This window comes from Trachypithecus francoisi, unplaced genomic scaffold (genome assembly GCF_009764315.1).
Source record: "Trachypithecus francoisi isolate TF-2019V2 unplaced genomic scaffold, Tfra_2.0 Lachesis_group2, whole genome shotgun sequence".
NCBI classification, from domain to species: domain Eukaryota; kingdom Metazoa; phylum Chordata; class Mammalia; order Primates; family Cercopithecidae; genus Trachypithecus; species Trachypithecus francoisi.
The window spans coordinates 70,020,641-70,043,197 of NW_022681465.1; the positions used below are offsets into that span (position 1 = coordinate 70,020,641).

Sequence of the window (22,557 nt, forward strand, 5' to 3'; positions counted from 1 at the left end):
TTTTCTTGTAGAAATTGAGGCTAACACGTGGTCTTCTTCTGGTCCCCAAATGACACTGAAACACTTAAAGACTTTCAATCAGTCATAAAAAGAGATAAATTGTCATCTCACCTAGAAACGGATCATCTAAAAAGAGGTAAAGAAAAACTATGGGTGCATGGGTGAGGGTTTTAATTAAAATACTCAAGCTTTCATTAATAGCCAAGGGATAAAACCTGAAGTTGATTAGGCACCTGCATGTATCAGCACAGCACTAGGAGCTTTACAGAGCTCATTTTATTTAAGTCCTATTTTAGAGCAAAGGAAACAGTCTCAGGGAAGGCAAGCTCACAGTTGGCTACTCGATGTCTTTTATTTCTGCCTGTTTTTTGGCCCCAGAAAAAGCAGTACTTTGACACAGAAAAAAACATTAGGATGAGTGTGAAATCAAATATGATTCTGGTTTTTGAACTGAGGTTTAGTCATTTGGAGCCACATGGCTGTCCCAAGGCCTGGTCCCCAGGTCACATGCTTAAAGCTTCCAGGCGGTTCTCATCATGACGATGAAGTACACATCAGTGTCAATGGATGCGCTCACACCTGCATAGTAGTTCATGAACTCCTCGGGGGTCACCTGCAGTGGAAAAGTTAGAAACAAAAACAAAACTTTGCTTCTCACTCTGTCAATAGGGGCCCACCTTGTGCACCTGTAAATAGAAGGGAAATAGAGGATTTCTTTGTGTGTGTGATCATGGCTGAGGAACTGATCTAAAACAAAAGAACAAGTGAAGTTGAGGATGGTGTGAGAACAGCACCTAGGAAGAGAGAAAGAAAGTCTTGAAAGTTTCTAAGCCAACCCAAATGGAAAGTGACACAGGTTGTCATCTTTTCTCTAAGGGTGGGAGCCTTCGATTCAGATAAGGGAGACTGAAATTCAGAGTAAGAAGGAAGTGCTCTGCAACTGTAGTTATTTCTGTCTTTCTGTGACACATCAGAAATAACATCTCATGTCCTTGTGTCAGGATAAGTGATGTTTTCCTTTCCAGAAATGGAGTTCTCTCTTATGGGTGAAGAAACAGATTTCTAGTTAAACACTCCTGGGTTGCATGCTTTTCTAACACATAAATAACTCATTCAAGGCCCAGGGTGACTAAAAAGCTTACTCCTGCTTCATGCCTCCCACCCATCCTGGCTTCTCTCCACTCTACACCCAAGACCATCTCTTTGAAATATCGACTAATGTGTTTATCTATGCTGGGATTTTATATTACTTTCCTTTGGAGAAGAAGAAAAAAACAGTTATTAGTCTTATTTTTAACAGGCCTAGATAATATGTACACTCTAATTTAACCATGTTGGTTGACATGATGAGTTGGGGACATACTTATGCCTTCCAGGAATCATAAGGGATGACTGACCCACTTCTCCTGTTTGCTGAAATTATAAGTGAACAGGAAAAAAAGTCACAGGATCCATAATTCTCTCTCATACCACCCCTTCCCACTAAAAACATAAGGAAGGGCAGTAGAAAGAAAGGCATTTGAACTCAGCTCATAGTTGAACTGTAAATACACATCTACAATACATGCATACAGCCTCTGTCAAAATTAGGATACCATTTGCGTCCTCCTTTCTTGAACTTCTTTATTCCTCTCCTCCTTTGGATTCCTCAGCCTCTGTTTTCAACTCCCTCATTAAGGGATTACATTTAGTTTCACACATCATTATTGCCCTCTCTCTATCTTTCTCATGTTGTGTGAGGTTCCAGAGAAATGTTTATCAGTGTGGATCCACACCACCTACATCAGGACCACCTGGGGTGTCTGTCATAAACCTAGGTCCCCAGCCTCTACCCTACGTGGACCTGCTAAATCAGAATCTCGGAAGCAAGTGGTTGCGGAATTTACTCCTTAAAAATCTAAACATCCCAGTTAATTGTTGTGCACACTACAATAATTTAACAGGGAATATCAAAGATAATTAAGACAAAGTCTTAGTCCTCAAAAAGGCCTCAGGCTGGTGAAATACTCCAACAAAGTAAGTGGATCATTTTAACAGCAAATAGCAAGTAAAGTAAAAGCATTATACACGAGACCCTGAGCCATTTTGACTGTGCACTTTACTGTGACAGTTTGAGGAACATTTTTACAGCTAATTATTTTTTAATTAAAATTACCAAACTTCTAATATTTTTACTTTGTTGTTTCTATTGTCTGTTGGTTGACCAAGGGTGACAGCCATTGAGTGAGACTCCCTCCACATCCACTGTAATACTCCTGTCCCTAGCTTTTCTCTCCCATGAAAGTTGAAAGACTCAAAACTCACTTTCCCAGACTTCCCTGCAGCTGCAGTTTGGGATGGCCAAGTGATAGGGTTCTCACCAATAAGATACAACAGAAATCTGACATGAATTTCTAGGGAAGCTTTAGCTTTCCTCATGCAGACTCTAGCCCTTTCTCATTCCCTCCTCTCCCTCCTTTGTCCTGCTGCCTGAAACTCAGATGTGCTGGCTGAAGTTAGGCAACCATCTTGAGATCATGAAGGAAAGGCCAGAAAAATCACAAAGACCTCAGCTGTGTTCTCTTTAAGCCACTTAAGCGAGAACATCAAGTAGAATAAAAAATAAAACTTACTTTGTGTATTCCAATGTTTAATAAGATTTCCTATTTCTTGGATTGAAAGCAAACCCTAACTGAAACACCAATACATGATTGAGACTGGTATCGACACCCCCATGCTTCCATGCTTCCATCCCAAACTCCCCCAATGGGATGGGGTGACCTGGGTTGAGTTGGCTCTGATGGACAATGGAGAAAGAATCCAAGATAGGCAAAAGATAAAGGAAGCATTAAATCTCACTTGGAAGTCAGATGACGTCAAGCCAGAAGTCAGAGCTAATGTATTTGATCATTTCAGAAAAAGCCATCAGTTACTCTTAGCTAGGTGTTTGCTTGTTTTCTGAGACTCAACTTACATTGGGAATGGCCTGAATCGCAAATTCTCTAATCTCCCATAAATTTGCCCTCATCATAGTAAATTGTTGGTTAGCAATAATTACTATCTTTATTCATTTTGTTTGACATTAGAAAAAATGAAAGACTGGGCACTCCTACTTTTAGCAGGCCTCTTGACTAGGCTACATTTATGTGACAAGGTATATATCATATATACAGGGGAAGGTCCCAGATGGGGGTAATGGAAGTCACAATACAATCCCTTTTCCTCAGCTCTAAATTCATCAGAAAAATCCTGAAACAAATCTAGTTTACTATTAATACATACACTCAGTAATAGACCTAACATCTTTTTAATTATTTAAAAATTTTTTATGAGATAGATGAGGCAATAGACTGATGTTCCCTGAAGGACTAAAGTCCTAAGAGGCTTTTTAAAAATATGGTGATTATAAAGTCATATATACACATGAAGAATTCAAAACTTAGATATTAAAAAATAAGAAGTAAATGTCTCACCAAATTGGGGTGGGGTTTAGTGATAGAAAAGGGGTAAGGAAAGTTTGTTTTATCTGATTGCTTCACACCTCTGTCCAAATAGCTTCCGGCTGCTATGGGAGTCCAGTAGGGTATTAGTGCAAGATTTATGACATCAAATTCCATGACTGCTGCAAACTCCAGCAACCTTTAGGGGTATTTGAGAGTTTAGCCTAGATTATCAAGTTTAAACAATATCCTTAGCTAGGAGCTATGCTGAATTTTTTGCATTATTTTAAATTTTGCCTTATATGGGATTTTTTAACCATAAATGAGCACACTGGCTTCAAGTAGAGCTGTGCTTCAACACAAAAAAATCCTAATATGCAAAATAATTCTATTTGCAAGAGGTAAATTAGAAGTTAATTATTCTCCTCATAAAAGACTTTACCATAGAGTTCCTCTACATCAACAATTTCTTGCGCATTTAAAATACAATTCAGTGTGCAAAAGTTTGAATTACACATCACTTCTCAGAAAACTTTTATTATGTCTATTAAATGAGATATCCCTGGTAAGCCCTTAGCAAATGCCCAGTTGATATGTGCTCAAAAATGTTGCCCAGATTCATTATTATGCTAAGTGGTATCATGTGCATATTATATTTAGTAATTTTAAAACAGTCATTTCTGAACCTTTTAGAGCTAAGGATCACAAATATGCATGAGTGTAAGAGTCATCTGATACACATTGAAATGTGAAGCCCTGGACTCCACCCTCCAGAAAATCAGATTCTGTGGTTCTGCAGTACAGCTAGCAATCTACATCATTAATAAATCCTCTTGGTGATGATTATGAACAGCCAGAGTTGCGTTTCAATACAGGGTCTGTAACATTCAGATGACATCAAGTGCTATAACTGCTAAAAACCTCAATAACCTTTATGAGATTTTGAGAGCTTAATGTGGCTTCTTAAGATAAATATCAAAAAGGGTTGTGTGTAGACTTGAATCAGCCGAATCACAACTGCCTATTTTGACTTTTGTTGAGAAAAGGGTAGCTGAGGTTTCCCCTGGCAATGAGAAGGAACCACCTGCAGAGAGGAAGCAGACACACTCTGGGATCCACAAAGGGGTGGGCTAATTTGGGGAAATGGCAGTTGGCTATTTTTCCACTGACATCTCACTGATCAAGGCCAGCAATACTGGAAGAAAACATATAGTTTTTATTTCTGTCCCTAAGATTTTGGCTGCCCTATTGAATTTCGGCCCTTTTGTAAACCTGCCTCCACAATCCTCAGCCTGAAATAGAGGGTATATCTCCACCCCTGACTGGGAAATGTCAACAGGAAGGACAGAAAGGTCACCTTCCTATCCCCCACCCCTTGCTAATAAGACTCATCACAAAGTTTCATTTAAAAAGTTGGAGGACATTCCGTTCAGAAGAGGAAGGTTTATTTCTTCTTCCCTTAACCACCCTCTTCTTGTCCACTGGGCCACTAATCTTTTCCTGTGCTGTAAAGGGCTTAAGAGACAATGAACCCTGGGGTTGTGCTGCTGCTGCTGTTACCCAGGGGACAACCCCCTTTCCTTACCACCAGAATCCTTAGGTCACCTAAGAACAGAACTGGCTCTGGTTGTTTTTTTGTTTTTTGTTTTTCCTAAAAAGTCCATTTATGGCTGTTGATAAAGGACAGATGACATTTTCATTTCAGCCTAGACACAGTCATGGAGCTATATAATTCCTTACCCTACCAAGCTATGCATTTGTAACTTGAAGATAAAAGTTAATGGAGATGGGGTGGTTGATTTTGTTTTCAAATTCAGTGCAGTTTAGAAATGTAAGTTAATCTCAAAGCACACTAAATAATAAATCAGAGTAAATTCTGTTATTTGGCATCCCCTTTACCAAAAACTACCTTCAAATGGCATTTCCACATAGCAAAGTGTGATGATAAATGAGGCTCATAAGGTTGAGTGTGAAGGCACTAAAACATCCTGAAAGACCTTGTAAATCTGTTTCCCAAAATTAAATTACAATCTCATTTCAAAGTTAAATGTTTTATTATAGTTCATTGGAATGCAACTAGCTGAGTATGGTAAATATAATAACAATAAAATGGCATGTTTAATCAAAACATCACATTCCCCAGATGACAGGTCATCACTTATGTGGATCCCTTACCAATATATGTCAATATATGTCTATGAGTGTGTGCGTGCACATACATACATTAGTTTTCAACTGAAGTAACATGAAAGTTTCCCCTGGCAATGGGGAAGTTTCTAGGTGGTTCCTAGGGAAATAGTTTACTTCTATTTACTACAAATATATATCGATGTGTTAAAATTTTTAAGGGTTTGAACCTATTTCCCATTTACAATTTCAAGTTGAAGAAATTTCCCCTAGATTAGACTGTTTTACTTACCAATCCATCTTTGTCATAGGGTGAATCAAAGTTATCCAGAAATTTCCTAAATACTTGTTCCTCACTCCATTCCCCATTCTGGTACTTTGGGTGGTGTTTTGCATTATACACCTCACGAAGGTCTTCGATTGTTATAACACCATCTCCAGTCTTGTCTAACTTTCTAAAAGCTTGCATGATTACCTCTTTTCTGGCTCTGGACATTGGAGGCTACAAAAATAGAAGAATACATGCAGAGACATACATAAGCAAATGAGATTTTTTGGTATCCTATGTGACAAAATATCTTATTCCCCTCAATGATGTGAAGTAGTATTTATGTGCTATTATATAATAAGCAGCACTATTATTGCTCCAAAAAGTTCTTAAGTCTGTTCACAGTCTTCTGCTCATCCCCCTCCCCACAGTGTACTAACAACTTGTGAAAACAAAACCTCAAGGTAGCCAACCCAAACCACGTGAAAGCCAAACTTATCAGATATACTGATTAATGGGGCCACTTACTCTTAATGTGAGAAGAAATTCATTGAAGTCTATTGTTCCATTTCCATCTTTATCAAACCTCCGGAAAAGTTCTTCCACCTCTTCCCTTTCCATTACCACAGCATAATCATTTAACCCTTTCATAAATTCTTTAAAATCAAGGGTTCGATTATTATCATCATCCATAATTCTAAACATTCTGAAGAAAATACACACAAAAATTAAGAAGAATTTTACAAAGAACAGGTGTAAGTGTAAAGATTTTTTTTAAAAAAATCCACACTCAAGATTTCGTCAAATAAAAATACAAAAGTCTTAAATTCTTCTCTGCACCCTCCCTTCCAAAACTAAAGAGCCTCTTCCCACCACACACACACACACATACACACATGTGCACACACACAAAGTATAATTCTAATTACATGACATTCTGAAAAAGACAAAACTGTGGAGACAGTAAAAAGATGAAAGGGAGAGGAAATAATTGAATTGGTGAAACATGGGATTTTTAGGTCAATGAAACTATCCTTTATAATACTATGATGGTGGATACATGACATTATGCATTTGTTAAAACCCATAGAACTTTACAGAACAAGGCGTAAACCTTAATGCATATGAATTTTTTAAAAAAATGATTTAGGAAGTCAGAAAATCACAGGAAGGAATGCAAACTGTGACAAGAGAATCTCACTGTATTATGAAAGAACGAAACATCACCAAAAGGGGTAAAAGGATAAGAGAGAAAGGTGCTGATTTAAGTACTTTGAAAATGAGTAGAGTCTGTAAGAACACAGGAACTGCCCACAATTTACTGTACTCTAGTTGATAAAGTTGTTTCCCACAGGGATACAGGTTAACAAATCTGACACTGATGTACATGTACACTGAAGTTGAACCATCAAGTAAATGGATAACAAAGATGGAAGCCAGGTTTCTCAAAGTGGGAGTGAGAATTTAGAGATAAGATAGGAAAACAGGCATGGATTAGAGTTGGAGACAGCAGTGTGAACGCATGTTTAGCTTAATATAGACATAAATCATTACATATGAAAATATTTAGGCCAAGCGTGGTGGCTCATGCCTGTAATCCTAGCACTTTGGGAGGCCGAGGCGGATAGATTGCCTGAGCTGAGGAGTTCGAGGCCAGCCTGGGCAACACGGTGAAACTTCATCTCTACTAAAATACAATAAATCAGCCAGGCATGAGCATGCTCCTGTAATCCCAGCTACTCAGGAGGCTGAGGCAGGAGAATCGCTAGAACCTGGGAGGCAGAGGTTGCAGTGAGCCAAGATCGCACCACTGCACTCCAGCCTGGGTGACAGAGCAAGACTCTGTCTTTTAAAAATAAACAAATAAATAAAAAATGTTTATACACAGATTACTATACACACATATATTTTCTTGTTTTGTCAGCCAAGAAGACCTAGAAATAATAATGTTCCAGTAACAATAAGCACATATAACTAATTAATGAACAGACAGCACTGCTACAGAAAGTGAACTTATCAGTTTCTTTGTAAAACATAAATAAATCTGAAATTAATTATGTATTATTAAGCCACCATGTGTTATTCAATAAAATTCACTGCTTAGGAATTTATAATGCATGAAACTTTGCACTAAGCCCTGTAAAGAGGAATAAAAAGATGAACGAGATGCAGTCTCTGGTCTTAAGAAGTTATTGAAAGAGAAACACTAAAAAGGATAATTAGTGGTTTTAAGTAAAGGGAGAAAGGATGCATTTCAGAGCAACGGCAGTTTCTAGCGTATTCTTGGGGCATCTCAGAAAGCTAGAGGACAGCTTTGAAGGAAGAAATAACGAAATTAAGATAGGAAGTTGGGTGATCTGAGCAAGATGGCCATTAGGAACAGCTCCGGCCTGCAGTTCCCAGCAAGATCAATGCAGAAGGCGGGTGATTTCTTCATCTGCAACTGAGGTACAAGGCTCATCTCGCTGAAACTCGTTAGACAGTGGATGCAGCCCATGGAGGGTGACCAGAAGCAGGATGGGGCATCACCTCACCCAGGAAGCACAGAGGGTTGGGGAACTCCCTGCCCTAGCCAAGGGAAGCTGTGAGGGACTGTGCCATGAGGAATGGTGCATTCTGGCCCAGATACTATGCTTTTCCCATGGTCTTTGCAACCCACAGACTGGGAGATTCCCTCAGGTGCCTACATGCCCAGGGACGTGGGTTTCAAGCACAAAACTGGGCAGCCACTTGGGGAGACACCAAGCTACTACAGGAGTTTTTTTTCATACCCCAGTGGCACCTGGAAGGCCAGTGAGACAGAACAATTCACTCCCCTGGAAAGGGGGCTAAAGCCAGGGAGCCAAGTGGTCTAACTCAGTGGATCCCACTCCCATAGAGCCCAGCAATCTAAGATCCAGTGGCTTGAAATTCTTGCTGCCAGCACAGCAATCTGAAGTTGATCTGGGATGCTCGAGCTTGGTGAGGGGAGGGGGGACACCATTACTGAGGCTTGAGTAGACAGTTTTCCCCTCATAGTGTAAATAAAGCCACCAGGAAGTTTGAACTGGGTGGAGCCCAGTGCAGCTCAGCAAAGCCACTGTAGTCAGACTGCCCCTCTAGATTCCTCCTCTCTGGGCAGGCCATCTCTGAAAGAAAGGCAGCAGCCCCAGTCAGGGGCTTATAGATAAAACTCCCATCTCCCTGGGATAGAGCACCTGGGGGAAGGGGCGGCTGTGGGCACAGCTTCAGTAGACTTAAATGTTCCTGTTTGCTGGCTCTGAAGAGAGCAGTGGATCTCCCAGCACAGTGCTCAAGCTCTGCTAAGGGAAAGACTGTCTCCTCAAGTGGGTCCCTGACTCCCATGCATACTGACTGAGAGACACCTCCCAACAGGAGTAAATAGACACCTCATACAGGAGAGCTCTAGCTGGCATCTGGTGGGTGTCCTTCTGGGATGAAGCTTCCAGAGGAAGGAACAGGGAGCAATATTTGCTGTTCTGCACCCTCCGCTGGGGATACCCAGGAAAACAGGGTCTGGAGTGGACCTCCAACAAACTCCAGCAGACCTGCAGCAGAGAGTTAGAAGGAAAACTAACAAACAGAAAGGAATAGCACCAACATCAACAAAAATGATGTCTACACAAAAACCCCATCCAAAGGTCACTAACATCAAAGACCAAAGGTAGATAAATCCACAAAGATAAGGAAAAACCAGCACAAAAAGGCTGAAAATTCCAAAAACCAGAATGTCTCTTCTCCTCCAAAGGATCAAAAATCCTTGCCAGCAAGGGAACAAAACTGGATGGAGAATGAGTTTGACAAATTGACAGAAGTAGGCTTCAGAAGGTGGATAACAACAAACTCCTCTGATCTAATGGAGTATGTACTAACCTAATGCAAGGAAGCTAAGAACCTTGAAAACAGGTTAGAGGAATTGCTAACTAGAATAACCAGTTTAGAGAAGAACATAAATGACCTGATGGAGCTGAGAAACACAGCACGAGAACTTTGTGACACATACACAACTATCAATAGCCGATTTGATCAAGTGGAAGAAAGGATATAAGAGATTGAAGATCAACTTAATGAAATAAAGCATGAAGAAAAGATTAGAGAAAAAAGAATAAAAAATCATGAACAAAGCCTCCAAAAAATATAGAACTATGTGAAAAGACCAAACCTACATTTGATGGGTGTACCTGAAAATGACAGGGAGAATGGAACCAAGCTCAAAAACACTCTTCAGGATATTATCCAGGAGAACTTCCCCAATGTAGCAAGACAGGCCAACATTCAAAATCAGGAAATACAGAGAACGCCACAATGAAACTCCTCAAGAAAAGCAACCCCCAGACACATAATCATCACATTCACCAAGGTTGAAATGAAGGAAAAAATGTTAAGGGCAGCCAGAGAGAAAGGTTGGGTTACCCACCATGGGAAGCCCATGAGACTAACAGTGGATCTCTCTGCAGAAACCCTACAAGCCAGAAGGGAATGAGGGCCAATATTCAATATTCTTAAAGAAAAGAATTTTCAACCCAGAATTTCAAAGCCAGCCAAACTAAGCTTCATAAGCTAAGGAGAAATAAAATCCTTTACAGACAAGCAAACGCTGAGAGATTTTGTCACCACCAGGCCTGCCTTACAAGAACTTCTGAAGGACGCACTAAACATGGAAAGGAAAAACTGGTACCAGTTACTGCAAAAACATACCAAATTGTAAAGACCATCGACACTATGAAGAAACTGCATCAATTAACGGCCAAAATAACCAGCTAGCAGCATAATGACAGGATCAAATTCACACATAATCATATTAACCTTAAATGTAAATGGGCTAAATGCCCCAATTAAAAGACCATCATTCTCAACAAAGTAATGCAGGAACAGAAAACCAAACATTACATGATCTCACTTGTAAGTGGAAGTTGAACAATGAGATCACATGGACACAGGGAGGGGAACATTACACATGGGAACACGAACGTCAGGGGTGGGGGACTAGGGGAGGGATAGCATTAGGAGAAATACCTAATGTAGATGACAGGTTGATGGGTGTAGCAAACCACCATGGCACGTGTATACCTATGTAACAAACCTGCACATTCTGCCCACGTATCCCAGCACTTAAAGAATAATTTTTTTAAAAGATGGAAAGTTAAAGTAATCAGAATCTAAAGACTTTTAAATGTCCTTACGTGCTAAAAAGTTTCAACTATATTAGCAAGTCATTTTTAAAGTCATTAAATGGTTGACTTGAAGTGACATTATCAAAATAATGAGAACTTTAGCAATAGGAGAACTAAGAGAACTCTAGCAACAGTGGGTTGAATGAATTGGAGGACTGAAAACTTAGAAGCAAAGGAACCAGTAAGAATACTATTGTAAGAGTCCAGCGAAAAAATGTTGAGTATCTATACTTGAGCAATTGGAATGAAAATTAAAAAAAGAGGAGGGGCGGAGCAAGATGGCCGAATAGGAACAGCTCCAGTCTCCAACTCCCAGCGCGAGTAACACAGAAGACCGGTGATTTCTGCATTTTCAACTGAGGTACTGGGGTCATCTCTCTAGGGAGTGCCGGACAATCGGTGCTGGTCAGCTGCTGCAGCCTGACCAGCGTGAGCTGAAGCAGGGCGAGGCATCGCCTCACCTGGAAGCGCAAGGGGGAAGGAAATCCGTTTTCCTAGCCAGGGGAACTGAGACACACAACACCTGGAAAATCGCGTAACTCCCACCCCAATACTGCGCTTTAAGGAAACAGGCACACCAGGAGAATATATCCCACACCTGGCCGGGAGGGTCCCACGCCCACGGAGCCTCCCTCACTGCTAACACAGCCGTCTGCGGCGATCTATCCGCAAGGCAGCAGCGAGGCTGGGGGAGGGGCGCCCGCCATTGCTGAGGCTTAAGTAGGTAAACAAAGCCGCTGGGAAGCTCGAACTGGGTGGAGCTCACAGCAGCTCAAGGAAACCTGCCTGTCTCTGTAGACTCCACCTCTGGGGACAGCCCACAGCTGAGGTCCAATAGGGAAAGCAGCGGGGGCGGTGCAGAGGCGAACGACTCTGTCTGACAGCTTTGGGGAGAGCCGTGGATCTCCCAACGCGGAGGTTGAGATCCGAGAACGGACAGACTGCCTGCTCAGGTGGGTCCCTGACCCCTGAGTAGCCTAGCTGGGAGACATCCCCCACTAGGGGCAGTCTGACACCCCACACCTCACAGGGTGGAGTCATCCCTGAGAGGAAACTTCCAAGGAAGAATCAGACAGGTACACTCGCTGCTCAGCATATTCTATCTTTGGCAACCTCTGCTGCTGATACCCAGGCAAACAGGGTCTGGAGTGGACCTCAAGCAATCTCCAACAGACCAACAGACAGTCCTTCTGACTGTCAGACGGAAAACTATCAAACAGGAAGGACACCTATACCAAAACCCCATCAGTACGTCACCATCATCAAAGACCAGAGACAGATAAAACCACAAAGATGGGGAAAAAGCAGGGCAGAAAAGCTGGAAATTCAAAAAATAAGAGCGCATCTCCCCCTGCAAAGGAGCGCAGCCCATCGCCAGCAACGGATCAAAGCTGGTCAGAGAATGACTTTGACGAGATGAGAGAAGAAGGCTTCAGTCCATCAAACTTCTCAGAGCTAAAGGAGGAATTACGTACCCAGCGCAAAGAAACTAAAAATCTTGAAAAAAAAGTGGAAGAATTGACAGCTAGACTAATTAATGCAGAGAAGATCATAAACGAAATGACAGAGATGAAAACCATGACACGAGAAATACGTGACAAATGCACAAGCTTCAGTAACCGACTCGATCAACTGGAAGAAAGAGTATCAGCGATTGAGGATCAAATGAATGAAATGAAGCGAGAAGAGAAACCAAAAGAAAAAAGAAGAAAAAGAAATGAACAAAGCCTGCAAGAAGTATGGGATTATGTAAAAAGACCAAATCTACGTCTGATTGGGGTGCCTGAAAGTGAGGGGGAAAATGGAACCAAGTTGGAAAACACTCTTCAGGATATCATCCAGGAGAACTTCCCCAACCTAGTAGGGCAGGCCAACATTCAAATTCAGGAAATACAGAGAACGCCACAAAGATACTCCTCCAGAAGAGCAACTCCAAGACACATAATTGCCAGATTCACCAAAGTTGAAATGAAGGAAAAAATCTTAAGGGCAGCCAGAGAGAAAGGTCGGGTTACCCACAAAGGGAAGCCCATCAGACTAACAGCAGATCTCTCGGCAGAAACTCTACAAGCCAGAAGAGAGTGGGGGCCAATATTCAACGTTCTTAAAGAAAAGAATTTTCAACCCAGAATTTCATATCCAGCCAAACTAAGTTTCATCAGTGAAGGAGAAATAAAATCCTTTACAGATAAGCAAATGCTTAGAGATTTTGTCACCACCAGGCCTGCCTTACAAGAGACCCTGAAGGAAGCCCTAAACATGGAAAGGAACAACCGGTACCAGCCATTGCAAAAACATGCCAAAATGTAAAGACCATCGAGGCTAGGAAGAAACTGCATCAACTAACGAGCAAAATAACCAGTTAATATCATAATGACAGGATCAAGTTCACACATAACAATATTAACCTTAAATGTAAATGGACTAAATGCTCCAATTAAAAGACACAGACTGGCAAACTGGATAAAGAGTCAAGACCCATCAGTCTGCTGTATTCAGGAGACCCATCTCACATGCAGAGACATACATAGGCTCAAAATAAAGGGATGGAGAAAGATCTACCAAGCAAATGGAGAACAAAAAAAAGCAGGGGTTGCAATCCTAGTCTCTGATAAAACAGACTTTAAACCATCAAAGATCAAAAGAGACAAAGAAGGCCATTACATAATGGTAAAGGGATCAATTCAACAGGAAGAGCTAACTCTCCTAAATATATATGCACCCAATACAGGAGCACCCAGATTCATAAAGCAAGTCCTTAGAGACCTACAAAGAGACTTAGACTCCCATACAATAATAATGGGAGACTTCAACACTCCACTGTCAACATTAGACAGATCAACGAGACAGAAAGTTAACAAGGATATCCAGGAATTGAACTCATCTCTGCACCAAGCGGACCTAATAGACATCTATAGAACTCTCCACCCCAAATCAACAGAATATACATTCTTCTCAGCACCACATCGCACTTATTCCAAAATTGACCACATAATTGGAAGTAAAGCACTCCTCAGCAAATGTACAAGAACAGAAATTATAACAAACTGTCTCTCAGACCACAGTGCAATCAAACTAGAACTCAGGACTAAGAAACTCAATCAAAACCGCTCAACTACATGGAAACTGAACAACCTGCTCCTGAATGACTACTGGGTACATAACGAAATGAAAGCAGAAATAAAGATGTTCTTTGAAACCAATGAGAACAAAGATACAACATACCAGAATCTCTGGGACACATTTAAAGCAGTGTGTAGAGGGAAATTTATAGCACTAAATGCCCACAAGAGAAAGCAGGAAAGATCTAAAATTGACACTCTAACATCACAATTAAAAGAACTAGAGAGGCAAGAGCAAACACATTCAAAAGCTAGCAGAAGGCAAGAAATAACTAAGATCAGAGCAGAACTGAAGGAGATAGAGACACAAAAAACCCTCCAAAAAATCAATGAATCCAGGAGTTGGTTTTTTGAAAAGATCAACAAAATTGACAGACCGCTAGCAAGACTAATAAAGAAGAAAAGAGAGAGGAATCAAATAGACGCAATAAAAAATGATAAAGGGGATATCACCACCGACCCCACAGAAATACAAACAACCATCAGAGAATACTATAAATGCCTCTACGCAAATCAACTAGAAAATCTAGAAGAAATGGATAATTTCCTGGACACTTACACTCTCCCAAGACTGAACCAGGAAGAAGTTGAATCCCTGAATAGACCAATAGCAGGCTCTGAAATTGAGGCAACAATTAATAGCCTACCCACCAAAAAAAGTCCAGGACCAGATGGATTCACAGCTGAATTCTACCAGAGGTACAAGGAGGAGCTGGTACCATTCCTTCTGAAACTATTCCAATCAATAGAAAAAGAGGGAATCCTCCCTAACTCATTTTATGAGGCCAACATCATCCTGATACCAAAGCCTGGCAGAGACACAACAAAAAGAGAGAATTTTAGACCAATATCCCTGATGAACATCGATGCAAAAATTCTCAATAAAATACTGGCAAACCGATTCAGCAGCACATCAAAAAGCTTATCCACCATGATCAAGTGGGCTTCATCCCTGGGATGCAAGGCTGGTTCAACATTCGCAAATCAATAAACGTAATCCAGCATATAAACAGAACCAAAGACAAGAACCACATGATTATCTCAATAGATGCAGAAAAGGCTTTTGACAAAATTCAACAGCCCTTTATGCTAAAAACGCTCAATAAATTCGGTATTGATGGAACGTACCTCAAAATAATAAGAGCTATTTACGACAAACCCACAGCTAATATCATACTGAATGGGCAAAAACTGGAAAAATTCCCTTTGAAAACTGGCACAAGACAGGGATGCCCTCTCTCACCACTCCTATTCAACATAGTGTTGGAAGTTCTGGCTAGGGCAATCAGGCAAGAGAAAGAAATCAAGGGTATCCAGTTAGGAAAAGAAGAAGTCAAATTGTCCCTGTTTGCAGATGACATGATTGTATATTTAGAAAAACCCATCGTCTCAGCCCAAAATCTCCTTAAGCTGATAAGCAACTTCAGCAAAGTCTCAGGATACAAAATTAATGTGCAAAAATCACAAGCATTCTTATACACCAGTAACAGACAAGCAGAGAGCCAAATCAGGAATGAACTTCCATTCACAATTGCTTCAAAGAGAATAAAATACCTAGGAATCCAGCTTACAAGGGATGTAAAGGACCTCTTCAAGGAGAACTACAAACCACTGCTCAGTGAAATCAAAGAGGACACAAACAAATGGAAGAACATACCATGCTCATGGATAGGAAGAATCAATATCGTGAAAATGGCCATACTGCCCAAGGTTATTTATAGATTCAATGCCATCCCCATCAAGCTACCAATGAGTTTCTTCACAGAATTGGAAAAAACTGCTTTAAAGTTCATATGGAACCAAAAAAGAGCCCGCATTGCCAAGACAATCCTAGGTCAAAAGGACAAAGCTGGAGGCGTCACGCTACCTGACTTCAAACTATACTACAAGGCTACAGTAACCAAAACAGCATGGTACTGGTACCACAACAGAGAAATAGACCAATGGAACAGAACAGAGTCCTCAGAAATAATACCACACATCTACAGCCATCTGATCTTTGACAAACCTGACAAAAACAAGAAATGGGGAAAGGATTCCCTATTTAATAAATGGTGCTGGGAAAATTGGCTAGCCATAAGTAGAAAGCTGAAACTGGATCCTTTCCTTACCCCTTATACGAAAATTAATTCAAGATGGATTAGAGACTTAAATGTTAGACCTAATACCATAAAAACCCTAGAAGAAAATCTAGGTAGTACCATTCAGGACATAGGCATGGGCAAGGACTTCATGTCTAAAACACCAAAAGCAACGGCAGCAAAAGCCAAAATTGACAAATGGGATCTCATTAAACTAAAGAGCTTTTGCACAGCAAAAGAAACTACCATCAGAGTGAACAGGCAACCTACAGAATGGGAGAAAATTTTTGCAACCTACTCATCTGACAAAGGGCTAATATCCAGAATCTACAAAGAACTCAAACAAATATACAAGAAAAAAACAAACAACCCCATCAAAAAGTGGGGAAAGGATATGAACAGACATTTCTCAAAAGAAGACATCCATACAGCCAACAGACACATGAAAAAATGCTCGTCATCACTCGCCATCAGAGAAATGCAAATCAAAACCACAATGAGATACCATCTCACACCAGTTAGAATGGCAATCATTAAGAAGTCAGGAAACAACAGGTGTTGGAGAGGATGTGGAGAAATAGGAACACTTTTACACTGTTGGTGGGATTGTAAACTAGTTCAACCATTATGGAAAACAGTATGGCGATTCCTCAAGGATCTAGAACTAGATGTACCATATGACCCAGCCATCCCACTACTGGGTATATACCCAAAGGATTATAAATTACTCTACTACAAAGACACATGCACACGTATGTTTATTGCGGCACTATTCACAATAGCAAAGACTTGGAATCAACCCAAATGTCCATCTGTGACAGACTGGATTAAGAAAATGTGGCACATATACACCATGGAATACTATGCAGCCATCAAAAAGGATGAGTTTGCGTCCTTTGTAGGGACATGGATGCAGCTGGAAACCATCATTCTTAGCAAACTATCACAAGAAGAGAAACCAAACACCGCATGTTCTCACTCATAGGTGGGAACTGAACAATGAGATCACTTGGACTCGGGAAGGGGAACATCACACACTGGGGCCTATCATGGGGAGGGGGGAGGAGGGAGGGATTGCATTGGGGAGTTATACATGATATAAACGTTATGCACATGTACCCTAGAACTTAAAGTATAATAAAAAAGAAAAAAAGAAAAAAAAAAAAAGAAAATTAAAAAAAGAGGAGGGGCGGAGCAAGATGGCCGAATAGGAACAGCTCCAGTCTCCAACTCCCAGCGCGAGTAACACAGAAGACCGGTGATTTCTGCATTTTCAACTGAGGTACTGGGGTCATCTCTCTAGGGAGTGCCGGACAATCGGTGCTGGTCAGCTGCTGCAGCCTGACCAGCGTGAGCTGAAGCAGGGCGAGGCATCGCCTCACCTGGAAGCGCAAGGGGGAAGGAAATCCGTTTTCCTAGCCAGGGGAACTGAGACACATAACACCTGGAAAATCGCGTAACTCCCACCCCAATACTGCGCTTTAAGGAAACAGGCACACCAGGAGAATATATCCCACACCTGGCCGGGAGGGTCCCACGCCCACGGAGCCTCCCTCACTGCTAACACAGCCGTCTGCGGCGATCTATCCGCAAGGCAGCAGCGAGGCTGGGGGAGGGGCGCCCGCCATTGCTGAGGCTTAAGTAGGTAAACAAAGCCGCTGGGAAGCTCGAACTGGGTGGAGCTCACAGCAGCTCAAGGAAACCTGCCTGTCTCTGTAGACTCCACCTCTGGGGACAGCCCACAGCTGAGGTCCAATAGGGAAAGCAGCGGGGGCGGTGCAGAGGCGAACGACTCTGTCTGACAGCTTTGGGGAGAGCCGTGGATCTCCCAACGCGGAGGTTGAGATCCGAGAACGGACAGACTGCCTGCTCAGGTGGGTCCCTGACCCCTGAGTAGCCTAGCTGGGAGACATCCCCCACTAGGGGCAGTCTGACACCCCACACCTCACAGGGTGGAGTCATCCCTGAGAGGAAACTTCCAAAGGAAGAATCAGACAGGTACACTCGCTGCTCAGCAATATTCTATCTTTGGCAACCTCTGCTGCTGATACCCAGGCAAACAGGGTCTGGAGTGGACCTCAAGCAATCTCCAACAGACCAACAGACAGTCCTTCTGACTGTCAGACGGAAAACTATCAAACAGGAAGGACACCTATACCAAAACCCCATCAGTACGTCACCATCATCAAAGACCAGAGACAGATAAAACCACAAAGATGGGGAAAAAGCAGGGCAGAAAAGCTGGAAATTCAAAAAATAAGAGCGCATCTCCCCCTGCAAAGGAGCGCAGCCCATCGCCAGCAACGGATCAAAGCTGGTCAGAGAATGACTTTGACGAGATGAGAGAAGAAGGCTTCAGTCCATCAAACTTCTCAGAGCTAAAGGAGGAATTACGTACCCAGCGCAAAGAAACTAAAAATCTTGAAAAAAAAGTGGAAGAATTGACAGCTAGACTAATTAATGCAGAGAAGATCATAAACGAAATGACAGAGATGAAAACCATGACACGAGAAATACGTGACAAATGCACAAGCTTCAGTAACCGACTCGATCAACTGGAAGAAAGAGTATCAGCGATTGAGGATCAAATGAATGAAATGAAGCGAGAAGAGAAACCAAAAGAAAAAAGAAGAAAAAGAAATGAACAAAGCCTGCAAGAAGTATGGGATTATGTAAAAAGACCAAATCTACGTCTGATTGGGGTGCCTGAAAGTGAGGGGGAAAATGGAACCAAGTTGGAAAACACTCTTCAGGATATCATCCAGGAGAACTTCCCCAACCTAGTAGGGCAGGCCAACATTCAAATTCAGGAAATACAGAGAACGCCACAAAGATACTCCTCCAGAAGAGCAACTCCAAGACACATAATTGCCAGATTCACCAAAGTTGAAATGAAGGAAAAAATCTTAAGGGCAGCCAGAGAGAAAGGTCGGGTTACCCACAAAGGGAAGCCCATCAGACTAACAGCAGATCTCTCGGCAGAAACTCTACAAGCCAGAAGAGAGTGGGGGCCAATATTCAACGTTCTTAAAGAAAAGAATTTTCAACCCAGAATTTCATATCCAGCCAAACTAAGTTTCATCAGTGAAGGAGAAATAAAATCCTTTACAGATAAGCAAATGCTTAGAGATTTTGTCACCACCAGGCCTGCCTTACAAGAGACCCTGAAGGAAGCCCTAAACATGGAAAGGAACAACCGGTACCAGCCATTGCAAAAACATGCCAAAATGTAAAGACCATCGAGGCTAGGAAGAAACTGCATCAACTAACAGCAAAATAACCAGTTAATATCATAATGACAGGATCAAGTTCACACATAACAATATTAACCTTAAATGTAAATGGACTAAATGCTCCAATTAAAAGACACAGACTGGCAAACTGGATAAAGAGTCAAGACCCATCAGTCTGCTGTATTCAGGAGACCCATCTCACATGCAGAGACATACATAGGCTCAAAATAAAGGGATGGAGAAAGATCTACCAAGCAAATGGAGAACAAAAAAAAGCAGGGGTTGCAATCCTAGTCTCTGATAAAACAGACTTTCAACCATCAAAGATCAAAAGAGACAAAGAAGGCCATTACATAATGGTAAAGGGATCAATTCAACAGGAAGAGCTAACTCTCCTAAATATCTATGCACCCAATACAGGAGCACCCAGATTCATAAAGCAAGTCCTTAGAGACCTACAAAGAGACTTAGACTCCCATACAATAATAATGGGAGATTTCAACACTCCACTGTCAACATTAGACAGATCAACGAGACAGAAAGTTAACAAGGATATCCAGGAATTGAACTCATCTCTGCACCAAGCGGACCTAATAGACATCTATAGAACTCTCCACCCCAAATCAACAGAATATACATTCTTCTCAGCACCACATCGCACTTATTCCAAAATTGACCACATAATTGGAAGTAAAGCACTCCTCAGCAAATGTACAAGAACAGAAATTATAACAAACTGTCTCTCAGACCACAGTGCAATCAAACTAGAACTCAGGACTAAGAAACTCAATCAAAACCGCTCAACTACATGGAAACTGAATACCTGCTCCTGAATGACTACTGGGTACATAACGAAATGAAAGCAGAAATAAAGATGTTCTTTGAAACCAATGAGAACAAAGATACAACATACCAGAATCTCTGGGACACATTTAAAGCAGTGTGTAGAGGGAAATTTATAGCACTAAATGCCCACAAGAGAAAGCAGGAAAGATCTAAAATTGACACTTTAACATCACAATTAAAAGAACTAGAGAGGCAAGAGCAAACACATTCAAAAGCTAGCAGAAGGCAAGAAATAACTAAGATCAGAGCAGAACTGAAGGAGATAGAGTCACAAAAAACCCTCCAAAAAATCAATGAATCCAGGAGTTGGTTTTTTGAAAAGATCAACAAAATTGACAGACCGCTAGCAAGACTAATAAAGAAGAAAAGAGAGAGGAATCAAATAGACGCAATAAAAAATGATAAAGGGGATATCACCACCGACCCCACAGAAATACAAACAACCATCAGAGAATACTATAAATGCCTCTACGCAAATCGACTAGAAAATCTAGAAGAAATGGATAATTTCCTGGACACTTACACTCTCCCAAGACTGAACCAGGAAGAAGTTGAATCCCTGAATAGACCAATAACAGGCTCTGAAATTGAGGCAACAATTAATAGCCTACCCACGAAAAAAAGTCCAGGACCAGATGGATTCACAGCTGAATTCTACCAGAGGTACAAGGAGGAGCTGGTACCATTCCTTCTGAAACTATTCCAATCAATAGAAAAAGAGGGAATCCTCCCTAACTCATTTTATGAGGCCAACATCATCCTGATACCAAAGCCTGGCAGAGACACAACAAAAAGAGAGAATTTTAGACCAATATCCCTGATGAACATCGATGCAAAAATTCTCAATAAAATACTGGCAAACCGGATTCAGCAGCACATCAAAAAGCTTATCCACCATGATCAAGTGGGCTTCATCCCTGGGATGCAAGGCTGGTTCAACATTCGCAAATCAATAAACGTAATCCAGCATATAAACAGAACCAAAGACAAGAACCACATGATTATCTCAATAGATGCAGAAAAGGCTTTTGACAAAATTCAACAGCCTTTATGCTAAAAACGCTCAATAAATTCGGTATTGATGGAACGTACCTCAAAATAATAAGAGCTATTTACGACAAACCCACAGCTAATATCATACTGAATGGGCAAAAACTGGAAAAATTCCCTTTGAAAACTGGCACAAGACAGGGATGCCCTCTCTCACCACTCCTATTCAACATAGTGTTGGAAGTTCTGGCTAGGGCAATCAGGCAAGAGAAAGAAATCAAGGGTATCCAGTTAGGAAAAGAAGAAGTCAAATTGTCCCTGTTTGCAGATGACATGATTGTATATTTAGAAAAACCCATCGTCTCAGCCCAAAATCTCCTTAAGCTGATAAGCAACTTCAGCAAAGTCTCAGGATACAAAATTAATGTGCAAAAATCACAAGCATTCTTATACACCAGTAACAGACAAGCAGAGAGCCAAGTCAGGAATGAACTTCCATTCACAATTGCTTCAAAGAGAATAAAATACCTAGGAATCCAGCTTACAAGGGATGTAATGGACCTCTTCAAGGAGAACTACAAACCACTGCTCAGTGAAATCAAAGAGGACACAAACAAATGGAAGAACATACCATGCTCATGGATAGGAAGAATCAATATCGTGAAAATGGCCATACTGCCCAAGGTTATTTATAGATTCAATGCCATCCCCATCAAGCTACCAATGAGTTTCTTCACAGAATTGGAAAAAACTGCTTTAAAGTTCATATGGAACCAAAAAAGAGCCCGCATTGCCAAGACAATCCTAGGTCAAAAGGACAAAGCTGGAGGCGTCACGCTACCTGACTTCAAACTATACTACAAGGCTACAGTAACCAAAACAGCATGGTACTGGTACCACAACAGAGAAATAGACCAGTGGAACAGAACAGAGTCCTCAGAAATAATACCACACATCTACAGCTATCTGATCTTTGACAAACCTGACAAAAACAAGAAATGGGGAAAGGATTCCCTATTTAATAAATGGTGCTGGGAAAATTGGCTAGCCACAAGTAGAAAGCTGAAACTGGATCCTTTCCTTACCCCTTATACGAAAATTAATTCAAGATGGATTAGAGACTTAAATGTTAGACCTAATACCATAAAAACCCTAGAAGAAAATCTAGGTAGTCCCATTCAGGACATAGGCATGGGCAAGGACTTCATGTCTAAAACACCAAAAGCAACGGCAGCAAAAGCCAAAATTGACAAATGGGATCTCATTAAACTAAAGAGCTTTTGCACAGCAAAAGAAA

At 41.3% G+C, this 22,557-nt stretch overlaps 1 protein-coding gene across 2 annotated transcripts in view; it reads right to left on the reverse strand.

Annotated features, from left to right (window-relative positions):
• Positions 1-261: 261 nt before the first annotated feature.
• Positions 262-22,557, reverse strand: part of CAPSL (calcyphosine like) — a 50,081-nt gene continuing 27,785 nt past the window's right edge. For both annotated transcript variants that reach the window (XM_033179353.1, XM_033179352.1), the window contains exons 3-5: positions 6,343-6,520; positions 5,839-6,048; positions 262-613 (exon numbers count right to left, since the gene is read on the reverse strand). In XM_033179353.1, coding sequence (XP_033035244.1) covers positions 512-613; positions 5,839-6,048; positions 6,343-6,520 — 490 coding nt within the window. In that variant the 3' untranslated portion in view covers positions 262-511. The remainder of the gene's footprint in view (positions 614-5,838; positions 6,049-6,342; positions 6,521-22,557) is intronic.